This window comes from Miniopterus natalensis, chromosome X, assembly GCF_054644295.1.
Source record: "Miniopterus natalensis isolate mMinNat1 chromosome X, mMinNat1.hap1, whole genome shotgun sequence".
In the NCBI taxonomy this organism is placed as follows: domain Eukaryota; kingdom Metazoa; phylum Chordata; class Mammalia; order Chiroptera; family Miniopteridae; genus Miniopterus; species Miniopterus natalensis.
Window position 1 is genome coordinate 83,675,125 of NC_142103.1, and position 20,766 is coordinate 83,695,890.

Genomic DNA, 20,766 nt, shown 5'->3' on the forward strand with positions numbered 1-20,766 from the left:
TAAAACAATGTGGAGGGGATGGTGACAGAACCACAGGCTCACAGACTAAGCAGCAAACACTTGATGCCTAAAATGAATATCCATGAAAAAGAATTACCCACAGTTCACCAGTAAACATTCCAAATTTATGGTTTTAAGCTATTAGTCAATGCTGATAAAATGTATATGTTCTCTTCAAATAGCTTTTCAAAGTCTACTATAGTTTGGCCAGCGTTCGTAGGCAAGTTAAAACTTACTGATACATATAAACAAAAAGGACCCCATAGGAGAAACTGCATAGGTGTACATTGTTGAGGAAGGTTTGTGAAAACAAATGAAGTGATTGGCACAATTGTTAAATGGAATATGGACTAAAGATTAGATACTAGTATTGTATCCATGTTAAATTTCCTGAATTTGATCGCTGTACTGTGCCTATGTAAGAGAAATGCCTTTGTTCTTAGGAAACACACACTAAAGTATGTATTTAGGAAAAGAGGGGTGAAAGAAAAAAAGTGAGAGTGATAAAGCAAACATGGCAAAATGTTAATAGGTGAATCTGGGTGAAGGATGTAAAGGAATTCCTTTCACTATTCTTGATGATCTTCTATTAATTACCTTGAAATTATTTCAAAATAAAACATTTACAAACACCATATGAAGTCATTTTAGATTAATGTACTTAAATACTACAGCTGTAGACATTCAGTTTTCTCATGGGATTGATTTTGAAAGAGATCTCTTTCAAAAGACATATCCTATAGTTAAGTCTTTCCAAATTGCAAGGCCACCTTCAGAAGAAAAGGAATTATTGAAACAATCCATGTCTGTTTCATGCTCTGAAATGACTGATTTTTTTCCAACCATGGATCATCATTTACATTTGATTATTTGTTTATGTTAATATCAAATCACTCCTTTGGTATTTTATAGTTCTGAATCCTCATACCATTTACATTTCTCTAGAAGAGATTTCTATCGCCCCTCTTCTTTTGTATCGTACACAGCAATCAACAGACAGCTGAGCAGAATCTTAGGCTCCAGCAGTGCAGCTTTAATAAATGGGGTAAATGCTTATAAAAAACAATTGGAGAAGATTCCATGGACTGTTAGTCTCACAAAACAGAATCCTAGAACGCTCAAATTTCTCATCCTACAGAAAGAATTTCCAGGTGAGGTTATAAAAACTATAATTAATCACAACAAAACCACTTTCAAATTTCTGTTTTTAAAACATTCCCTGAAGTAAAAAGGCCATTAAAGGACTGTATAAGGAATGAAAGGCAAGGATAAATTGAAAAATTAATTTATTATGTAGAAACATAAACAATATTTATTAGCATCAATGGCTGCAGAGAAGCAGCCTGTAAAAACTCACATCCACAATTTACTGGCTGAGAAGTACTGACACATACACACATAATGATAGCACTGATTTTCCAAGGTGGTTTCCAAGGAAGTGCAGCATTTGAAAATCAATTTTAATGTTTATTTTCCCATTTATGAAACTGAAAAGATTAAACCCACATTCAGTTAAAGTCTAGCAGGGCCTCAGGCATTCAAGCTGTAAATTACCAAAAGATGCTGCTATGTCCTTTATGAAAGATGATAGATATAAAAATAATAAACTCATCTTCCATCAAAAGCAGTTTCTCAGACTGCAGTGGGTCTTTTCCCTCCAAGAACTATGTGTTTGGGTGCTAATTTTTGTAAGCAACTAATGGTAAGAGAAGGGCAAGGGCTGAGTTATCTCCAAAAGTAAAGACAGCTTACACTTGCCCTTTCATAAGGTCAAAGGCCAATGTATTCACTCAAGACACTCATGTGGATGATCCTACTTGTTTCTTTTCTAACAGTAAAAAAATAATAATAACCTGTTTATGGATTTGAATAACTATAATAACAACTCCTTCAATATACATGGCACTTTATAATTTAATATTATTCTTTCTGACAACCTTGTGAGGTAGACTGGGCAAGTATATCATCCAAATTTGGTGGATGAGGAAACTGAGGCATAGAGCAGTTAAGTAACTTGTAGGGCTTAACAAGTATACTGTGCTGTCTCCAGTAATGAAAAGAGAAAGTCTAAACATGTTTGATGATCTTATTTCAATACATTTTGAGAAAATACTTGACTTCCATCCAGCCAAATGATAGTAATTCAATTGGAGCAGCTATCATGACAACTTGTGGCATATAATTAATTAGACAAAGCACTGAGAGTTTTAAAAATTGGAATTCTAACTGAAAACCACATTTTAACTCTCAACACATGAGGGAATTTTCTCATTTGTTTGTCTTTAGGTCAACCTAGATCTGCAGTATGAACTATAATTTTATCCTTTCAGAGATATAATATAAATAATTTTAAAACAAAAATTCTCAGTTCACCATGACAAATTTTCATCATACAGAAAAAAAGCAGTGGTTTCTCTCCCCCAAAGTGAATGAACACACTTGGCCCCAAAGCAAGGGTATCTGTATATCAAGGATTAAAGATGATAAAATGTCCAATTTAGTTACCAAACCTCTTTGTCCTTATATAAGTGGCTTATAATTGGGCTTTGGGAATCTGACAGGCTGTCACTGTTAGTTTGATTTGCGGTCACTCAAATTGTTTACCTATTTTCTACATTAAAATGACTTAAAACATGTTTGAAGACTCAGATTTTATAGTGGCTCTTGAGACAGGCTTCCAAACCGAGGCTAGGAAGTACTAGTCTCTCCATCCCTGTCTAATTCTGACCAAACTCGCCATTTTTAACCCGTCCCCTCACAGTCTGGCTGTTAGAAACTGGATGGGTCAGAAAGTTCAGTCAGCTATTCAGACTGTCAACCCTGACTGACCTGTAATGTCCAGCCTAGTTAGTGACAGGTCATCTGCTTCTAGGTGTTTCATTATCAGGGTTCTTATGGTAGAAATGATGGCACTAAATCCAGGCATTTTCCCAGGACAACTGAGGATATGCTACACAATCCTTTTATGAAACAAATAGAGTTCAGAAATTATACTGAAGATAGGAGAGCATAGAAGGATAACATTGGAGACCTTGTACAAATTAACTCATAATCACAGCAAATCAAAATGCATTCAGTTAAAGACAAATATCTCCTAGTCATTTCATCACTTTCTATAACTTAAGCTTCTGAAGTCAACATCTAACTCTGTGGGAAGAACAAACCCTTTTCCTTCAACTAATAGAAAATGAAATGTCCTATATACCTGTACTGTGTAAAAGAGTTTTCTAGAAAGTCTCCAACTTTCCTAACAGGCAAGGAAGAAGTGGAGTAAAAACTATGAGTTTTAATTTCTTCTTTCTTAAAAAGGCAAATCCTAGCAAATTATACTAGAAATTTCCCAGAACTGTAGGACAGGACTAAGTTTTGAAGAGGTTTAAGCCTGCCTTCTAGTGGATTCACATCTTCGACCTTCCTGAGAAGTTAAGTACTCTGCTCACAAAAATCTGCATCATTTTGTTGTTTTAACAACCCCAAGTTTGCTCCAGAACTTCTTCAACATATTGAAGGAACACACAACTTTCCTAAAATTCTAGGGCTTCCATAACCAAATTTAGAATTCAATGTTGTATCCATGGATCTTTGGGTATAAAGTCTCTAAAGCTAGACTTTTCAATCAATTAGAGATAGCAGACCAAGGTGGCTACAGTTGCTTAGGTAAAAGAGCACTAAGGAAATGAAAATGGAACACCTGTCTATTCAAAATCCAAACTTGAACAGCCCTCTCTGAAAGCTCTAACAGTAATGATGCTGCCAATGGCAAAACCCTAGTAATCTTCTCTGATCATCAAGCCAGCTCTTGGGTGAAAACTATGCTCAGGGATAATAAAACATTAGGTTACCCAGACCACAAGTCCAGAAAACTAGAAAACAAGAAATCCCCTGACTTCATTCTACCTGATACATCTAACCAGCTCAACTCAGATATCATGGGTACTTTTTCAGTGAAAAAACCAGTAACACCTGGGAGAACATGGTCGACTGTGAATGGTGGTACCTTAGGCTGCTCCTCTAGCACTCAGAAGTTTCCCTGGCTTCTCTCCATAGTTCCCACACACCCAAGAGCTCTCTAAAGGGAAGCAACTCACAAGGAAGTGAGAGATAACTTCCTGCTTTGTTATCTGTGCAGGGCTCATCACTTGTATGAAGAACAGTAATCAACCCAGAAAACAATATGTCTTTGCCCCAAGAGACTCAGGTCCCATTAAGCAGAGCAGAGATCATCAGCATTCAAGATCTGGCTAGGCATAGAACTTATTTTACTGCTAGAAGGTGTCTCATCTCTATCTCCGGATGACCTTACATCTGCCTTTCCTACAGAATCTGAGGATTTCTGCCACCGGCAATGACAGCAAATACACTTTAGCCACCGCTGAAAGCTTTCAGAAACACTGGAGGAAAAGAGCTTTTTGCAAGGGTGGAAGAACTGATAGAATACCAGCATGAAGAGAATGGCTGTGCAGTACCCAATGAGCAACTTCAAAATTAACAGAGGTGCACACACATACATATAGATGTCAGTCTTGTAAAGATACCACATAAGGAGGAGGAAGGCGTTCTCAATGAATCTCAGCATGTAGTACACCAGTAGCCGGTACCAGTTCTGGGACTTGCTGATGAGGTCAGGGCTGTTGATTTTCAGCTGCACAGCTGACCAGCAGAACATGTTGATACCAGCATAAAGTAAGGTGAGGAAGCACAGCACGATGGTAGTGCCCACTCGACTGAGGGCCTTCTCGATGTTCTCAGGGAATGGGGAGCCACTGCACCAGAAGAGGATCCAGGGGTAAAAGAAGAAGCTGAAGAAGTTAATGAGTACAACCAGTACCACCCAGGCCTTCAGGACAGAGGTAAAGAGGACCAGGACAAAGACTCGAGTGGCAATCTCAAAGCTCCTCCAGAGGAAGATGCAGACATAGGCCAGTGGCTTCACTTTGACATCGTATTCATCATACTTGATCTTGATGGCTAGAATGTTGCAGCGCAAGGCTCCATATACAATGGACAACAAGGATAGCAACATGCAGACACCTAGGGAGAGATGAGAAAGCACTGTCAAGTCTCACCTCCACCAAGAATCTTACTATGGTAGATACTCCGTCAGTCCTCTACCCATATTCCTTGGACCATTCTGTTTTATGTGTGCAGCCTGACTTCTACCTTCAGTTTCTGCTCACTGTGCCTGAGATCTTTTTCCAGGGCTGTAGAAGGCTGCTCTTCTCAGGTGCTGGATAGCTCCAGGAGAGCCCTCAATACCCCAATTGTAGCCCTGATAATAGCTGGAATGTAACTACCCTAGCTCCCCCACCCTTTGAGTAGAATAACTCTGAGGTATGTATTCTATACTGTTTACCAGTAGTTTTTCATAGGGTTACTTTCTAGTCATCCATGGTGATAGCTGTCTAATAATGCTTACTTTATTGGCTGCCTTCCTTTCCCTGTTTCCTTTCCCTTCTCCCATGTTCCTTCCACCTTTCCACCAAAAATACATGAACTCAAATCCTTGTCTCAGGGTCTGCTTCAGGGTCAACTCAAACTAAAGCACCTTCCTGACCCCATTCTTGCTCTGTCTAAATATGTAGAGTCCTTTATATGGTGTATTTTGTTTCCTCAATTGGCTTATAAGTTCCTGAGGAGTCAAGAGTGACAATGTCTGGTATTTTGTCTTGATCTCAACATATACGAGTAAGTAGTAGGTACCCAAAAAGAAGGCACTCAATAATAAATTGCTCAGTCAGTTCCTTTCTAACTGCAGGACGTTTTACATTTATATACTGACTGTAGAATACTCACTTTTCCTTACTCTTCAGTTATATTCTTAAATTCTGCAGATTGCTAAAGAAATGAGAAACTCACTGTTACTGAGTCAATCTGCCTTCTTGAAAGACCTCAGTGTTTCAAGAAGTCTCAACTCTAAGCTGTTTCTCTCTTAAAAATGACTTATGGCTAATGGGTTTATCCAGGATTGTACCAAGCAGCAGAACAAGATGTGGTTCATTTAAATGGAGCATGGCACTGTGTTTGAGAGCACCACACTGTTGGCTGTGAGTTCTACTATCTAAGAAATGTGCCGCCAACTCATGAGCACAAACTGTGAGGTCAAAACATAAATATAATCACAACACGGGCTGCCACCAACTCCAAATACTGGAACAAGGAGGGACAGGAGGCAGGGCTTGGAGTTAGGAACCAAGAATCTGGCTCTGGATTTAGTCTTACCTTGCCAGGCTACACTGGGGAAATGGCAATCTCTCTGGGTTCTGTTTTCTCACCCATAAAATTGAGGTAACACCTTCCATGCCTGATTCTTAAAATGCAATGTCATTGTAACATAACTGCCTTTTCCTAAATGTATAATTTTAAATGCATGGGAATAAAGGTGTTTTTTTTTGTTTTTTGGGTTTTTTTTTTTTTTCTTATGTAAGTTCTGAATCAATGGGGAAAAAATCTATATTTGGTGGGCATAAAAACTCTGAAACCTTGGTACTTATTTGCCTGGGAGAAGCTCAATTTTACTCAAAGCATCAACTTTTCTCACAGTCTTTGGCACTGATTTAAATCATCAATATCATTCACTGGAAAGACTGTTATCTCCCAAAATTTAAAAGATAGAGATACTATCACAGGAGTAAACTGGGAAGTAACTGGACTGAGTTATTTTTCTTGAGAGGTTAATTCAGTGAAATATTATAAAGCAATACATATTGTATACTTACAAATTTCTATACCCTAAGAATCTAGTATCGAATCCTTTTCTTTTAGTCCTTATGACTTTTCCACTATAAGAAAAATACTTCAAATGCAGAAAATAAGCTAAGTATAAAAAACTAAAATGTAAATTATATATTCATACACATATAGTATTTATATTGTTATATTTATGGTACTTTAACTCCAAATTATTTATTACTTTTAACAATGCAATGACCCAAACAATTTTTAAGCATCTATCCATTTTTCTCCTTAGGTCGATTATTTCCAAGTTATATCTTTTTCTCTATCAAGAGAGTTACCCAATTATTACCCAATTGATGCTTAGTAGTAATCAACCACTGAAACCTTCTGAGAATGTAAAGAAATTATCTTGAAATCACTGACTTCAATGATCACTTCCGGTATTGGGTGCTCACTGCAAAATGCTACAGATAGAAAGGGGGGCAGGAAGAGATACACTTGGGAGACAAGAAACTTGTAGAAAATGAGTGGAATGTACATTTCTACTTGTAGAATTAAGCTGTTATCTAATGAATGGCTAGGATGATCTCATGCAAATATGTACTTATTCAGACTTAAATGAAGTTCCCAGATACCATTTCCAAAACTTATCTTCCCACAGTCAACACACAAAGAAAAAGGAACAGTTGACAGTCCCACCTATTTAAGTAGCACTTCACAGAAGTCTAATATCCCCTAATAATCCTATTCTCATTTCCTATGAGTGTGTGTGGGGGGGGGGGGCATTTTGCTGTTTTCATCTTTTATTAGAACGCATGACATCACTTTAGGTAAAGATAAAAAGAAGGCTTTGTCAATATTCCAAACCCTTGCTACACTTATAAAGTTTCTTCCCACACAATTCCAGCCAAATGAACCCTTTCCAAAAGAATTCTCTTTATATTTCACAGAGAAATTAATTTTTATCAGGCATGAATTTGCTCATTTCCTGACTTGATACCAAAAACTTAATCTCCATGTTAAGCGATGAAGAACAATTTCTTCCCCGGGATAAAGGGGACACTTTCTCTTTTGCTTTGGAGAGATAAAAGAGGCTACTCTGAAGATGGAGGATGGTAAGTGATTGTTCTCTGTAATGTGACCACTCTTCATTGACACAGGATCTTCAATAAAATGACTGAATTAATGAAATGTTAGAGTGGCATAGATTTTTGAAAAAAAATTGTGAATAGCTTCAAGGAAGGAATTGAAGCAGCCTGAAGGGATATGGAGTGCAGTGGGGCTGGGAATTGAAATTTTAACCAGATTTCTGAGGGACTGTGATTTTTAACTCTTTTTGTCTCAATTCCATAGACAAACTGTCTTTGTCACTATCTGGAGTCAGGATCTCCACTTGTACTATATTCTATCACTGCCTCCTCAAAAATATTGCTCTACCAGTTATCATTTTTCTCTTCTAAAATTTCAACTGCTCCCTCTGTCTTGGCTCTTTTTCCTGAGTGTACAAATATGTCTAAGTCAGCTGCATCTTAAAAAACCATCCTTAGTTGGCAGAAATGTACAAAATTGTAAAAGTGGTATGATAGATACATGGAAATTCATTATAACATCCTCTCAACCTGTTTGTATTTGGGAAAATTTCTATAACAATTCTAAAACGAAAGGAAGGAGGGAAGAAGGAGGAAGAAGAGAAGGAAAAAGAAAAGTGAGGGTGGAAGGAAGAATTCCTCCCTTCACTCTGCATTTCTTTCCATTCACTCCACTACTGCACTCTCCTTGACACCTTTCAGTCAACCCTCTGGAATTATCTCTAATCAAAACACCCACTTTCTAATCCTCAACTCCTTGCAATCTGGATTCTGGTCTTGCTCCTACCTGATGTCTCTGCAACATTTGACACTGGTCATTCCCCACCTTCTTGAAACTTTTTCTGTAGAAGTGATCTCATCATTTTCTTCTAATCATCCTTTCACTTTCTTTGTAGCCCTTCTCATTTTGTACCATGGTTTTATTTTCACCTTCTATCTAAGGGCCTACCAGGTAGATATTTCTTCCTAGATATCTTAGGGGTAACTAAAACAAACAGCAACACAAAAACAACATTTATATTTCCCTGAAAATCTCCTCTTACATTTCTTCTAGCAGGCCTTGACACCATCACTGCAGATCATCCTATCCAAAAATCTGTGTTAATTTGGACTTTCCACCTTCCTCTCCTATCACATCCAAACAGATCTCTAAGCTACTCAGTGTAGCTTGTGGACCAGCAACTCTGTCACTGATGGAGTTTATTAGAAGTGCTCCACCTCAGGCCCATTGAGTCAGAACCTGTATTTTATCAAGATTGTTCAGGTGATTTGTATGATCATTAAAGCTGCTTAAAATTATTTTCTTCCTCCCATTCTGGATCTGTCATTTGTTAATTTTCATATGGCTCCTGCCACAGAGTACTAACTCATTTGTTTCTCTGCCATCTGCCTTCTTCTCTTTGTCTGTCTGAATAAATCCTACATGTTCTTCAAGGTTCAGTTCAAGTGTTACCTTGTCAATGATGCTTCCAAGATTCTCCCAAGCTCAGCTAACTGTCACTCTATTGAGATCTCACAGGCACCTATGCAGTTTAATTTCACCACTTGATACCTTTGGTTTAGTGTACTCTCCTAGAGGTAGCTATTGTTTGTACATATGTATTATTTTAATCCTCACCCAAGGATATTTTTTCCATTGCTTTTCAGAGATAGTGGAAGGGAGAGAGAGAGAGAGAGTAAAACACTGATGTGACACATGGATTGGTTGCCTCCCACATGCACTCTGACCGAGGCTGGGGATGGAGCCTGTAACCGAGGTACCTGCCCTTGATGGGAATCGAACCTGAGACCCTTCAGTCCATGGGCCAACGCTCTAACCAGTAAGCCAAACCAGCCAGGGCCATACATATTTTTGTCACCTAACACAGTGACCAGCACAAAGTAGGTTACTGATTTATGTATGTTGAATAAATGAATGAATTAAAAATTGCACAATCTGTGAACTGCCTTTTTTCACCACCAAATAAGATATTTAGGCTCCAAATGTCTCACAGACACAGTTGAAGTGAGCAATGAGAACTCTCAAGGCCCCTTACCAGAGGATGACTTCTGGGGTTATGGGCTTCCTATGCAAATACATCTGCTTCCATGTGCCTTTCTCAATTAAGAAGTTGCACCTGGGGTGTGGGGATGGGTGAAAAAGGTAAAGAGGAATAAAAGGTACAAATTTCCAGTTTTAAATAAATCATAGGAACATAATGTACAGCCCAGGGAATATAGTCAATTATAACATAATAATTTTGTACAGTGACAGATGTTTACAAGACTTATTATGGTGATCATATCAAGGTATCAAATCACTATGTTGTACACCTGAAATTAATACAATATTGTATGTCAACTATAAGAAAAAAAAAAGTTGCACCTGTTTCCAACATTTCCTGAGAAGTGGGATCCAAATTAGAAAAAGTTTTTGAGATTTAAGTCTTACCCTAAACATTTTTCTTTAAGGTACATAAGAGGCCTGTAAAACAGGAAGATGTAGGAACGGTGCAATATTCTCTGACCACAGGAGTAACTGAGAAATCTAAGTACAGATTCAAGATGTGGAGACAAACCAGAATTAAGTCTGGGTTATCTTGGCAGTGCTGTGTCTTCCTGGACAGTTCTCGAGATCACTGTTCTTGCTGGATTCCACGGTGTACACTCTGGAGTTATCCTTGACCCAGTGTTCTGCTTTAATTCCAACCCAGGCCCTGACAACTGGTCAGCAAATTGTTATGAAGATGTTAAGAATGAGAGATACCATCATCACCATGAGCTTGTACCGACATCTGCCACACTCTCTTCCCAGTTGATACCACAAATATTGCTTTGGTTTTTTAACAGCTTTATTGAGATATAATTCACATACCATGCAATTCACAATTTAAAGTGTACAATTCAATGGGTATTTTTAAAGTAGATTCAGAGGTATGTACAACCATCACCAGAGTCAAGTTTCCTTTTTTTTCCTTTTCTTTCCTTCTTATTGAAGTAACAGTGGCTAATAAAATTATATAAATTTCAGGTGCACAGCATTATAATTTGATACCTGTATACTCTATTTTATGTTAGAGTACAGACTATTAAAAGTCTGGTTTCCTTCTGTTATCATATATTTGACCCCCTTTACTCATTTTCACACTTCCCCTAGCCCCCTTCCCTTCAGGTAAGCACCCTTCTGTTGTCTGTATCTATGCTATTGTTTTTATTTTGTTTTGTTAGTTTGTTTGTTACTTTTTTGTTTTACATTCCACATATGAATGAAATCATATGGTTTTTGCCCTTTCATGTCTGACTTGTTTCACTTAGCATAATATGCATAAGATCCGTCCATGTTGTTGTACATGGCAATATTTCATCTTTTCATGGCTGAGTAGTATTCCAGTGTGTGTGTGTGTGTGTGTGTGTGTGTGTGACATATATTTCATTCATTTATCTGTCAATGAACGCTTAGTTTGTTTCCATATCTTGGCTATTGTAAATAATGCTGCAATGAGCATAAGGATGCATATATCTTTCCGGATTAGTGTTTTCATTTTCTTCAGATAAATACCCAGAAGAGGAAATAATGGATCATGTGCTGGTTCCTTAATTTTTTTTAATCCTCACCCAAGGGTATGTTTGTATTGATTTTAGAAAGAGCGGAAGGGAGAGGGAGAGAAAGAGAGAGAAACATTAGTTGGTTGCCTCCTGTACACACCCAGACCAGAGACTCAGCCAGGAACTTGAGTATGCGCCCTGACGGGAAATGGAACACACAACCTCTCAGTGTATGAGACAATGCTCCAACCAACTGGCCAGAGCTGATTCCTTCATTTTTAAAGGAAGTTCTATATTGTTTTCCATAGTGACTGCACCAATTTGTATTTCCACCAACAGTGTACAAGGATCCTGTTTTCTCTACATCTTCTCCAAAACTTGTTCTTTCTTTTTTTAAAGTATGTTTTTACTGATTTCAGAGAGAGGAAGGGAGGAGAGAGAGAAGCATCAGTGATGAGAGAGTCGTTGATCGGCTGCCTCCTGCACGCCCCCAAATGGGGATGGAGCCCGCAACCCGGGCATGTGCCCTGACCGGGAATCGATGCCCAACCTCTGAGCCATGCCAACTGGGCAAAACTTGTTATTTCTTGTCTTTTTAAAATAATACTCATTCTAACAGGTATGAGGTGATATCTAATTGTGGTTTTGATTTGCATTTATCTAATAATTAATGATGTTGAACACATTTTCATATGCCTGTTGGTCATGTGTAGATCTTCTTTGGAAAAGTGTCTATTAAGATCCTCTGCCCAATTTTTAATCAGATTGGTTTTTTGTTGTTTTTATGAGTTCTTCCTATATTTTGGATATTAACCCCTTATCAGAAGTATTATTAGAGAATATGTTCTCCAATTTAGTTGGCTGTCTTTTTGTTTTGTTGATGGTTTCCTTTGTTGTGCAGAAGCTTTTTAGTTTTATATAGTCCCAGTGTTTATTTTTGCTTTCATTTCCCTTGACTTTGGATTCAAATTCACAAAAACACCACTGAGATCAACATCCAGAAGCTTAGTGCCCATGTTTTCTTCTATGTATTTTATTGTTTCAGGTGTTACATTCAAGTCTTTATTCCATTTTGAGTTAATTTTTGTGTACAGTATAAGATAATTGTCTAGTTTCATTCTTTTGCATGTGGCTGTCTAGTTTCCCCAGCACCACTTATTGAAGAGACTTTCAATTCTCCATCGTATATTCTTAGCTCCTTTGTTGTAAATAAGTCGTCCATATATGTGTGAGTATATTTTTGGGCTCTCAATGCTATTCCATTGTTTTGTGGTCTATTTTTCTGCCAATACTACACTGTTTTGATTACTATACTTCTGTAGTAAATCAGAAACGAAAGAGAAGTTACATCAGGTACCACAAAAATGCAAGGGATTATAAAAGAATACTATGAAAAGTGATGTGTCACCATACTGAACAATCTAGAGGAAATGGACAAATTCTTAGAGGCATACAACCTTCCTAAACTGAATCATGAAGAATTTGAAAACCTGAATAGGCAGATCACTAATAAGGATATTGAAACAGTAATAAAAAACCTCCCTAAAAACAAAAGTCTAGGACCAGATGGCTTTACTGGTGAATTCTAATTCAAAGATGTAATAACTATCCTTCTCAAACTATTCCAAAATATTGAAGAGGAAGGAATGCTTCCTAACTCATTTTACAAGGCTAATATTACCCTGATACCAAAACTAGGCAAGGACATCACAAAAAAGAAAACTACAGGCCAATATCTCTGATGAACATCACTGCAAAAATCCTCAACAAAATACTAGCAAATTGAATACAATAATACATTAAAAGGATCATGAACCATGAAGAAGTGGGAGGCAAGGACGGTTCAATGCCCACAAATCAATCAACTTGATATACCACATTGACAAAATAAAGGATAAAAATCATATGATAATCCCTGTAGATTCAGAAAAAGCATCTGACAAGACACAATAACCATTTATGATAAAACTCTCAATAAAATCAGTATAGAAGGAAAGTACCTCAACATAATAAAGGCCATATAAGACAAACCCACAGCTAGCGTCATACTCAATGGTGAAAAACTGAAAGCTTTTCCTCTAGGATCAGAAATTAGACAAGGATACCTACTCTTGTCACTTTTATTCTACATATACTGGAGGCCCTAGTCAAAGCAATAAGAAAAAAAGAAAATAAATAAAAGGTATCAGAATTGGGAAGGAAGAAATGAAGCTGTTACTACTTGTAGATGACATGATCTTATATAAAGAAAACCGTAAAGATTCCACCAGAAAAACTATTTGAAATAATAAATGAATACAGTAAAATTGCAGGATACAAAATTAATAGACACAAGTCTATTGCATTTCTATATACTAACAATTAACTATCAGAAAGAGAAATGAAGAAAATCCCACTTACAATTATAGCAAAAAGAATGAAATACCTAGGATAAACTTAACAAAGGAAGTGAAAGACCTGTACACTGAAAATTACAAGACATTGTTGAAAGAAACTGAAGAGGACACAAAGAAATGCAATTATTCTGTGTTCATGGCTTGGAAGAATTAACATTGCTAAAATGTCCATACTACCTAAAACAATCTACCGATTCAATGCAATCCCTGTCAAAATCTCAATGGCATTTTTCATAGAAATAGAACAAAGAAACCCTATAATTTGTATAAAGCTACAAAAGATCCTAAATAGCCAAAGCAATCCTGAGAAAAAATAGTCATTTTAGTACATTTTTATTTATTGACTTTAGAGAGACAGAGAGGAAGGGGGGAAGGAGACAGACAGAGAGAGAAACATTGATTAGCAAATCATCCACTTACTTATGCATTCATTGATTGCTTCTTGTAGGTGCCCTGACTGGGGATTGGACCAGCAACCTTGGTGTATCAGGATGACCAACTGAGCTACCCAGCCAGGGCCAATTTAAGTATATTTTTATCATTTCCCCACCCTGCCTTAAGCAACCACTAGTCTACTTTCTGTCTCTGTAGATTTCCCTATTCTGGTCTTTTATATGAATGAAATAGTATAACATGTGACCTTTTGCAACTGGTTTCTTTCACTTAGCATAATGTTTACAAAGTACTTCTACATTATAGCATATATCAGTCCTTCATTCCTTTTCTTTTTTAATCCACACTCAAAGATATGTTTTTATTTTTTTTAGAAAGAGAGGAAGGAAGAAAGAAAGAGAGAAATATCAATGTGAGAGAGAAAAAGAAAGAAACATCAATTGGTTGCCTCCCATACAGGCCCAACTGGGGATCAAACCCACAACCTAGGTATGTTCCCTGACGGGGAATCAAATCCACAACCTTTTGGTGCATGGGATGGTGCTCCAACCAACTGAGCCACCTGGCCAGGGCCTTCATTCCTTTTTATGGGCAAATAATATTCCAGCATGTGGATATACATTTGTTTATCCATTCATGACTTGATGAAAACTTGCAATATTTCCACCATATGGCTATTGTGAATAGTACTGCTACAAACATTCCTGTACGAATATTTTTTCATTTTTCTTGGGTCTATACGAGTAAAATTGCTAGGTCATATGGTAACTTTATGTTTAATTGTTTGAGCGAATGCCAGACTGTTTTCCAAAGTGATTGCATTGTTTTACATTCCCACCATCAGTGTATGAGGGTTCCAATTTCTCCACATTCTCATCAGTATTTGTTTATTATTAACTTGAATTTTTATTATTATTAACTTTTTAATTCTAGCCATCTTACTGGGTATGAAATAGTATCTCATTATGATTTTGATTTGCATTTTCCTGGTGACTAATGATGTCAATCATCTTTTCATGTGCTTAATGGCCATTTTTATATCTCCCTTAGTTGCTTCTGGTTTTTAACTATGGAAAAAACTCATACTAGATTTCACAATGTCCCATATATATCCCAAAAAGTTTTTCAGAATTCAAAGGCCAGATCTGCATAGACTAATTCAAAACAATAAATTAGCCATACCCACAGCCATCAATGAACATTTAACTTTAAAAAAATGTAAAATTCAATCTTCTCATGCTTTTTTAATTTCCTAAAAATACACCATGGAGCAAAACAAAGATTTCCATGCTGGCAATGGCAGAATACTTTGTTTTGATTCAATATTTCTGCCAAGAACAACTGCACACACACCTGTTCAAAGGCATCAGAAAGCAGTGAGCGCTTCTGGCACCAAGATCTCAAAGAGAAGAAAAGTCCCGAGAGAAAATTCTAAAGCTGCTTTTCCCCTCAAGACACGTCCATATGATAGTGGATACTAAGAGACTAAGAATTTGAACCCAGCTTTTAGCAATCTCTCAAAGGTGGTGGGTGTGGAAGCAAATCTTAACATTCCGGCCCTATAATGGTCCTGTTATACGCCTAAAACTTTCTGATAAGAACCTAAAGGGCAGAAATAGATAAGCCCTTCCAGAGACTAAAGTACAAATTTCAAACAAGTTGTGAATGAGTCAAAATGATCTGTATCTAATCTAATTACCTGTCATAAACAAAAGAAACATCTTCCTGGAGAAAGATGATTCACCCAAATTATCTCTATTTTTAAAATTGACTTTTAGAGAGATAGGGAGAAAGAGAGAGAAACATCAATGTGAGAGCAAGACATCAATCAGCTGCCTCCTGTATGCCCCCTACTGGGGATCAAGCCCAAAACCCGGGCATGTGCCCTGACTGGAAATCAAACAGGCAACCATTTGGCGCACGTGCACAGGATAACATCCAACCAACTGAACCACACTAGCTAGGGCAAATTACCTCTATTTTTAATATAAATATCTGACTTTTAATTAAAAATAACATGGCATGCCAAGAAAAACAAAAAAATAATCAAAATCCAAGGATAAAAATAGATAATAAAAATAGACCCATAGGAGATATTGGAATTTTCTGACATGGATTTTAAAATATCAGTAATTAATATGCTCAGGAAATTATATAACAAGATGGAGAGTTTATCATAGACTGGAAACTATTTTATTTATTTATTTATTTATTTATTTTTAAAATATATCTTTATTGATTTCAGAAAGAGGAAAGGAGAGGGAGAGAGGGAGATAGAAACATCAATGATGAGTCATTGATTGGCTGCCTAGCCTAAAACTGGGGCATGTGCCCTGACCGGGAATCGAACCCCGATCACCTGGATCCTAGGTTGATGCTCAACCGCTGAGCCATGCCTGGCTGGGCTGGAAACTATTTCAAAAACTCAAATGAAAATTCTAGGACTAAAAAATATAATAAATACAATTAAGAAATCAATTGATGGGTTTAATAGATTAGAAATAGCTATAAAGAAAATTACTACTTAAATAGAAGGCAAGTCAGAAATAAATGGAGAGACAAAAAGCATTAGAGACTTATGGGAAAGTGAAAATGTCAGAGAGAGAGAGACAAAGAGACTCTGAAGAAAAAGAATAGGTCAGAAGCAATATTTAAAGTGATAAAGGCTAAGAATTTCCCAAACTGTTAGAATATCAGACTAAACCCCAAAAAGGATAAATATGAAGAAAACCATATCATGGTTAAAATTAAGTATATCATGTTAAAATTGCTGAGCACCAAAGTCAAAACCTTAAAAGGAGCTATATGTTGTCATTTAAAACAACAACAACACACACACACAAAAAAAAAACACCCAAAAAACAGAAACAAAAACAAAAACACAGATTTACCTCAAGGGAGCAACAATAACGAGGACATCTCAACAGAAATAATAAAAGCCAGAAGACAAAGGAATGATACCTCAAAGTGGGAAGAAAATGACCTCTACATAGATTTCCATACCCAAAGATGAAGGTAAAAGACATTTTATGACAAAACAAAAATGAGGGAATTTGTCACCAGCGCACCTGCTCTAAAGAAAATACTAAAGGTAGTATTTCAGGTCCAACAGAAATGATTCCAGATGGAAGCATAGAGATACAGAAAGGTATGAATAAGGACCAAAAGAATAAATACAACTCAATTTTCATAATGGGCAAAAAGATTTGAACAGTCCCTTCACACACACACACACACACACACACACACACCCCAAAAAGACATGAAGAAAAACTCAAGCTCATTCGTCATCAGGAAATGCAAATTCAAACAAAAATGAGACACTACTACACACCCATTACATTACTAAAAGTAAAGCCAAGGATTGGCAAGGATGTGGAGCAATTGGAACTCTTATACACTGCTTTTGGCATGTAAAGTGGTACAACCACTTTTGCAGTTTCTGTTGAAGCTTAACATAGGCATTCCCTATGGCCCAGCAATTCTACTCCTGAGTACAGGCATACCTCATTTTATTGTGCTTCTCTTTATTGTGCTTTGCAGGTATTGCATTTTTTACAAATTGAAGGTATGCGGCAACCCTGAATCAAACAAGTCTATCAGTACCATTTTTCCAACAGGTAATGGTTGGCATTTTTTAGCAGTAATGTATTTTTTAATTAAGGACATACATTTTTTAGACATAATGTTTTGCACACTTAATATACTACAGTATAGTATAAATATAACTTTTATGTGCACTGGAAAACCAAAAAAGTCCTTGTGATTCATTTTAATGTGATATTCACTTTGTTGTAGTGGTCTGGAACCAAGCCTGCAATATCTTCAAGGTATGCCTATAGATGTAACAGAACTACATACATATGTATGTTAAAAGGCATGTACAAGGATATTTTCAGCATCATTATTTTTAATAATCCCCAGCTGGAAATAACCTAAATATTAATTAAGAAAAATGTATCAATTCATTTTTGTATATTCATAAAATGGAATACTACCCAGCAATTCTAAAGAACAAACTTCTACAAGCCACAGCATGGGTAACTCTCACAAATACAATGTTGAATAAAAGAAGCCAGATTTCTTATTCCATTTATATAACATTTAAAACACAGAAAAAGTTCATCTGTGATGTTAAAAGTCTGCTTTCTGCTCAGTGGTTACCCTTTGGGAAGAAAGGTTGGTAAAGTGATTGAGAAGGAGTGCAGGGGAAGCTTATAAAGTGTAGGTACTCTTCTGTTTCTTGACCTGGGTAGAGGGCTACATGGGTGTGTTTACGTTGTGATAGTTCATCAAGTTTCATCTGTACAATGAGTATAGATTTCTGTATACATTTCATACTTCAATAAAAATGTTTACTTAAAAACATCTAGGTGTACTACTGCTGTATCTCCTAGGCACTCAATAAATGTTTAATTTAATGAAGTTGTTTCAGAAATAGTTTCCTTCCCTACCCTGGCAAAATGCCAAGTAAGAAACAAACATAGTATAAACCCCTACTTAGATAACTATAGCAAAACTGGTTCTACAGATGTAACCAGAATGACACCTTAATACTGTAAAAATACATCTTAAAGTTTTAGTAACTAAGACAGTATGGTCACCAAAATCTCTCTTGAACATCTGCCAGTTTACAAGATGTTCAGTCAGAAATTGAAGACTTTCCTTTTAATACATATTTACATATTTGTTTAGTACTCAGAATTTTCAGGACAAATATAATAAGTACACATGATATGATTATTACTGTCTACTCTACAATCCTCGGAGATCCTGAATGATTTGCTATTTTTCTCCACACATATTATGATTACTTGCTTAAGGAAACTGGATGATAAAATCCCTTCTGGTTCATCTTTCTTATGCTCCAAAAAAATTACTTCATGCCAGGGACTACTGTAAACACTTTACAGGTGCTAAATGCTTAATTATAACAATTCTATAGATACTGTTATTAGCCTCATTATACAGATGAGAAAACAGAGACACAAAGATGCTAAATAACTTCACAGAAATCACTTAGCTGGTAAAACTGCAATAAAAATCTAAGCAGTTTTGCTCTAGACTCTTAACTAGTTGTAACTAGTGGGCAATTCTGCCTACATAAATATAATGAGGGCTATTTCCCTAGCAGTGGTCTTAGCCCCCCTTTTTTATTGCTTTTATCAATAGGAAGCAAGAAGCAGTAGTCAGCCACACTTGAAATTGCCCAGGGCCTCAAGGAGTCTGGAGAATCTCCCCAGAATATTTTGGGGAGTTGTCCAATTCTTCCTTGCTCCCACTGAGCTAAAATTTCATATATATTTTCTATTACATGAGTATTTTATATATAAAGGCTTCCTGAAATTATGCTGTCTAGGCACCTGGGAATGGGCAAGCCTTAATACACCAAACTGGTTTCTGGTAATGGTCTCCCAAGGCACCACCAATGATCAGAAAGAAGTGGGGCAAGCTCTTCTATCTGTTCTACCAACTTCCTTATCATCCTGCTTCAGGCAGAGAAAAGAGGCATCAGTGAGTTGAGCTAGAGAAAAGAAAACCATTGCCCTCCTTAGCCAGACAAAGGAAGTTAGTACTGATCCATGTGTGGGGACCCTCTATCAGGTTATCTAAGTGTAATGGTAGTGGAACTATTCAGAACCCCAAGACAAAGTTCTGCATTCTTCTGGAGAGTCTCAACTATGGCAAAGAATAGCAAACTATCTTAAAACATATATACAGTGAACTTTGTAAATCATCAAGCATGGCCACTTGACCCTCTACAACTAACGTAATCTCTTGCATTTTCTGCCTTTGCCAACACTTGACCCTTAGACATTCACAAATATTTGCACATACATCCTTACCTCCACTAGTCTTTCAATTGGTACAATAATTCTCAGTATAATTTTCCCCCAAAACTATCTTCCCTTCCCTCTTTTCAAATGCTTTATTCTGTTCTTTTGATTTAATGGTCTTATTGTATATGCATTTATGGTTGTAAACAACTGGAAAACCTTTCAGAAACGGGTAGGATATAAATAATAAAAAATGGATAAATAAATGGCTTGGACCTTGCAAAGAAGACCTCAGTTCTTCTTCTGTGTGTAATTATACCTGCTCAGTACTCCCAATTGTAAGCTGCACAACCAAGACCTACTTCCTTTACAGAGATGGGTGAGGAATCAGAAGGTCCTATGCTAGATTCTTTTTTTTTTTCTTCTTCAAATGCAAGCTCTAGAAGGAAACCTGAGAAGCTATATAAGCAGCATTGCCATGCTCCAGGGAACCCAAGCACAGTCTTGACAACACACTCTTATATGGAGGGGGATAGCATTGTGTCTTTCCACTGAGTAGCATTAAGTAATTTCAACTGGCTGTGGCCAAAGGTTCCAGGAAAAAAAATGAAGGCTACACCGAGGCAAAAGCCAAGCCTCAATGAAAAGTCTTTGTGATATACAGAAGTGTGTTTCCCCAAGTGCATTTGGAGGTGAGCTCAACTGAGGAGGAATGGATATGAGCACATTCTCTGAATATAGCTGAAAATGCTCTTTGGTGCAGAAAAAAAAATTAGCTTTTTCTGACTGATTTATTTCACTTAGCATAATATTTTCAAGGTCCATCCATGTTGTTGCAAATGGTAGTATTTCCTCCTTTCTTATGGCTGAGTAGTATTCCACTGTGTACATGTACCACACCTTCTTTACCCA

The 20,766-nt window shown here is 36.8% G+C and overlaps 1 protein-coding gene across 1 annotated transcript in view; it reads right to left on the reverse strand.

Moving 5' to 3' along the window:
• Positions 1 to 1,294: 1,294 nt before the first annotated feature.
• The window catches only part of XK (X-linked Kx blood group antigen, Kell and VPS13A binding protein), a 36,417-nt gene continuing 16,945 nt past the window's right edge, over positions 1,295 to 20,766 (reverse strand). Inside the window, exon 3 of the mRNA XM_016216751.2 lies at positions 1,295 to 5,031. Coding sequence (XP_016072237.2) covers positions 4,205 to 5,031 — 827 coding nt within the window. The 3' untranslated portion in view covers positions 1,295 to 4,204. The remainder of the gene's footprint in view (positions 5,032 to 20,766) is intronic.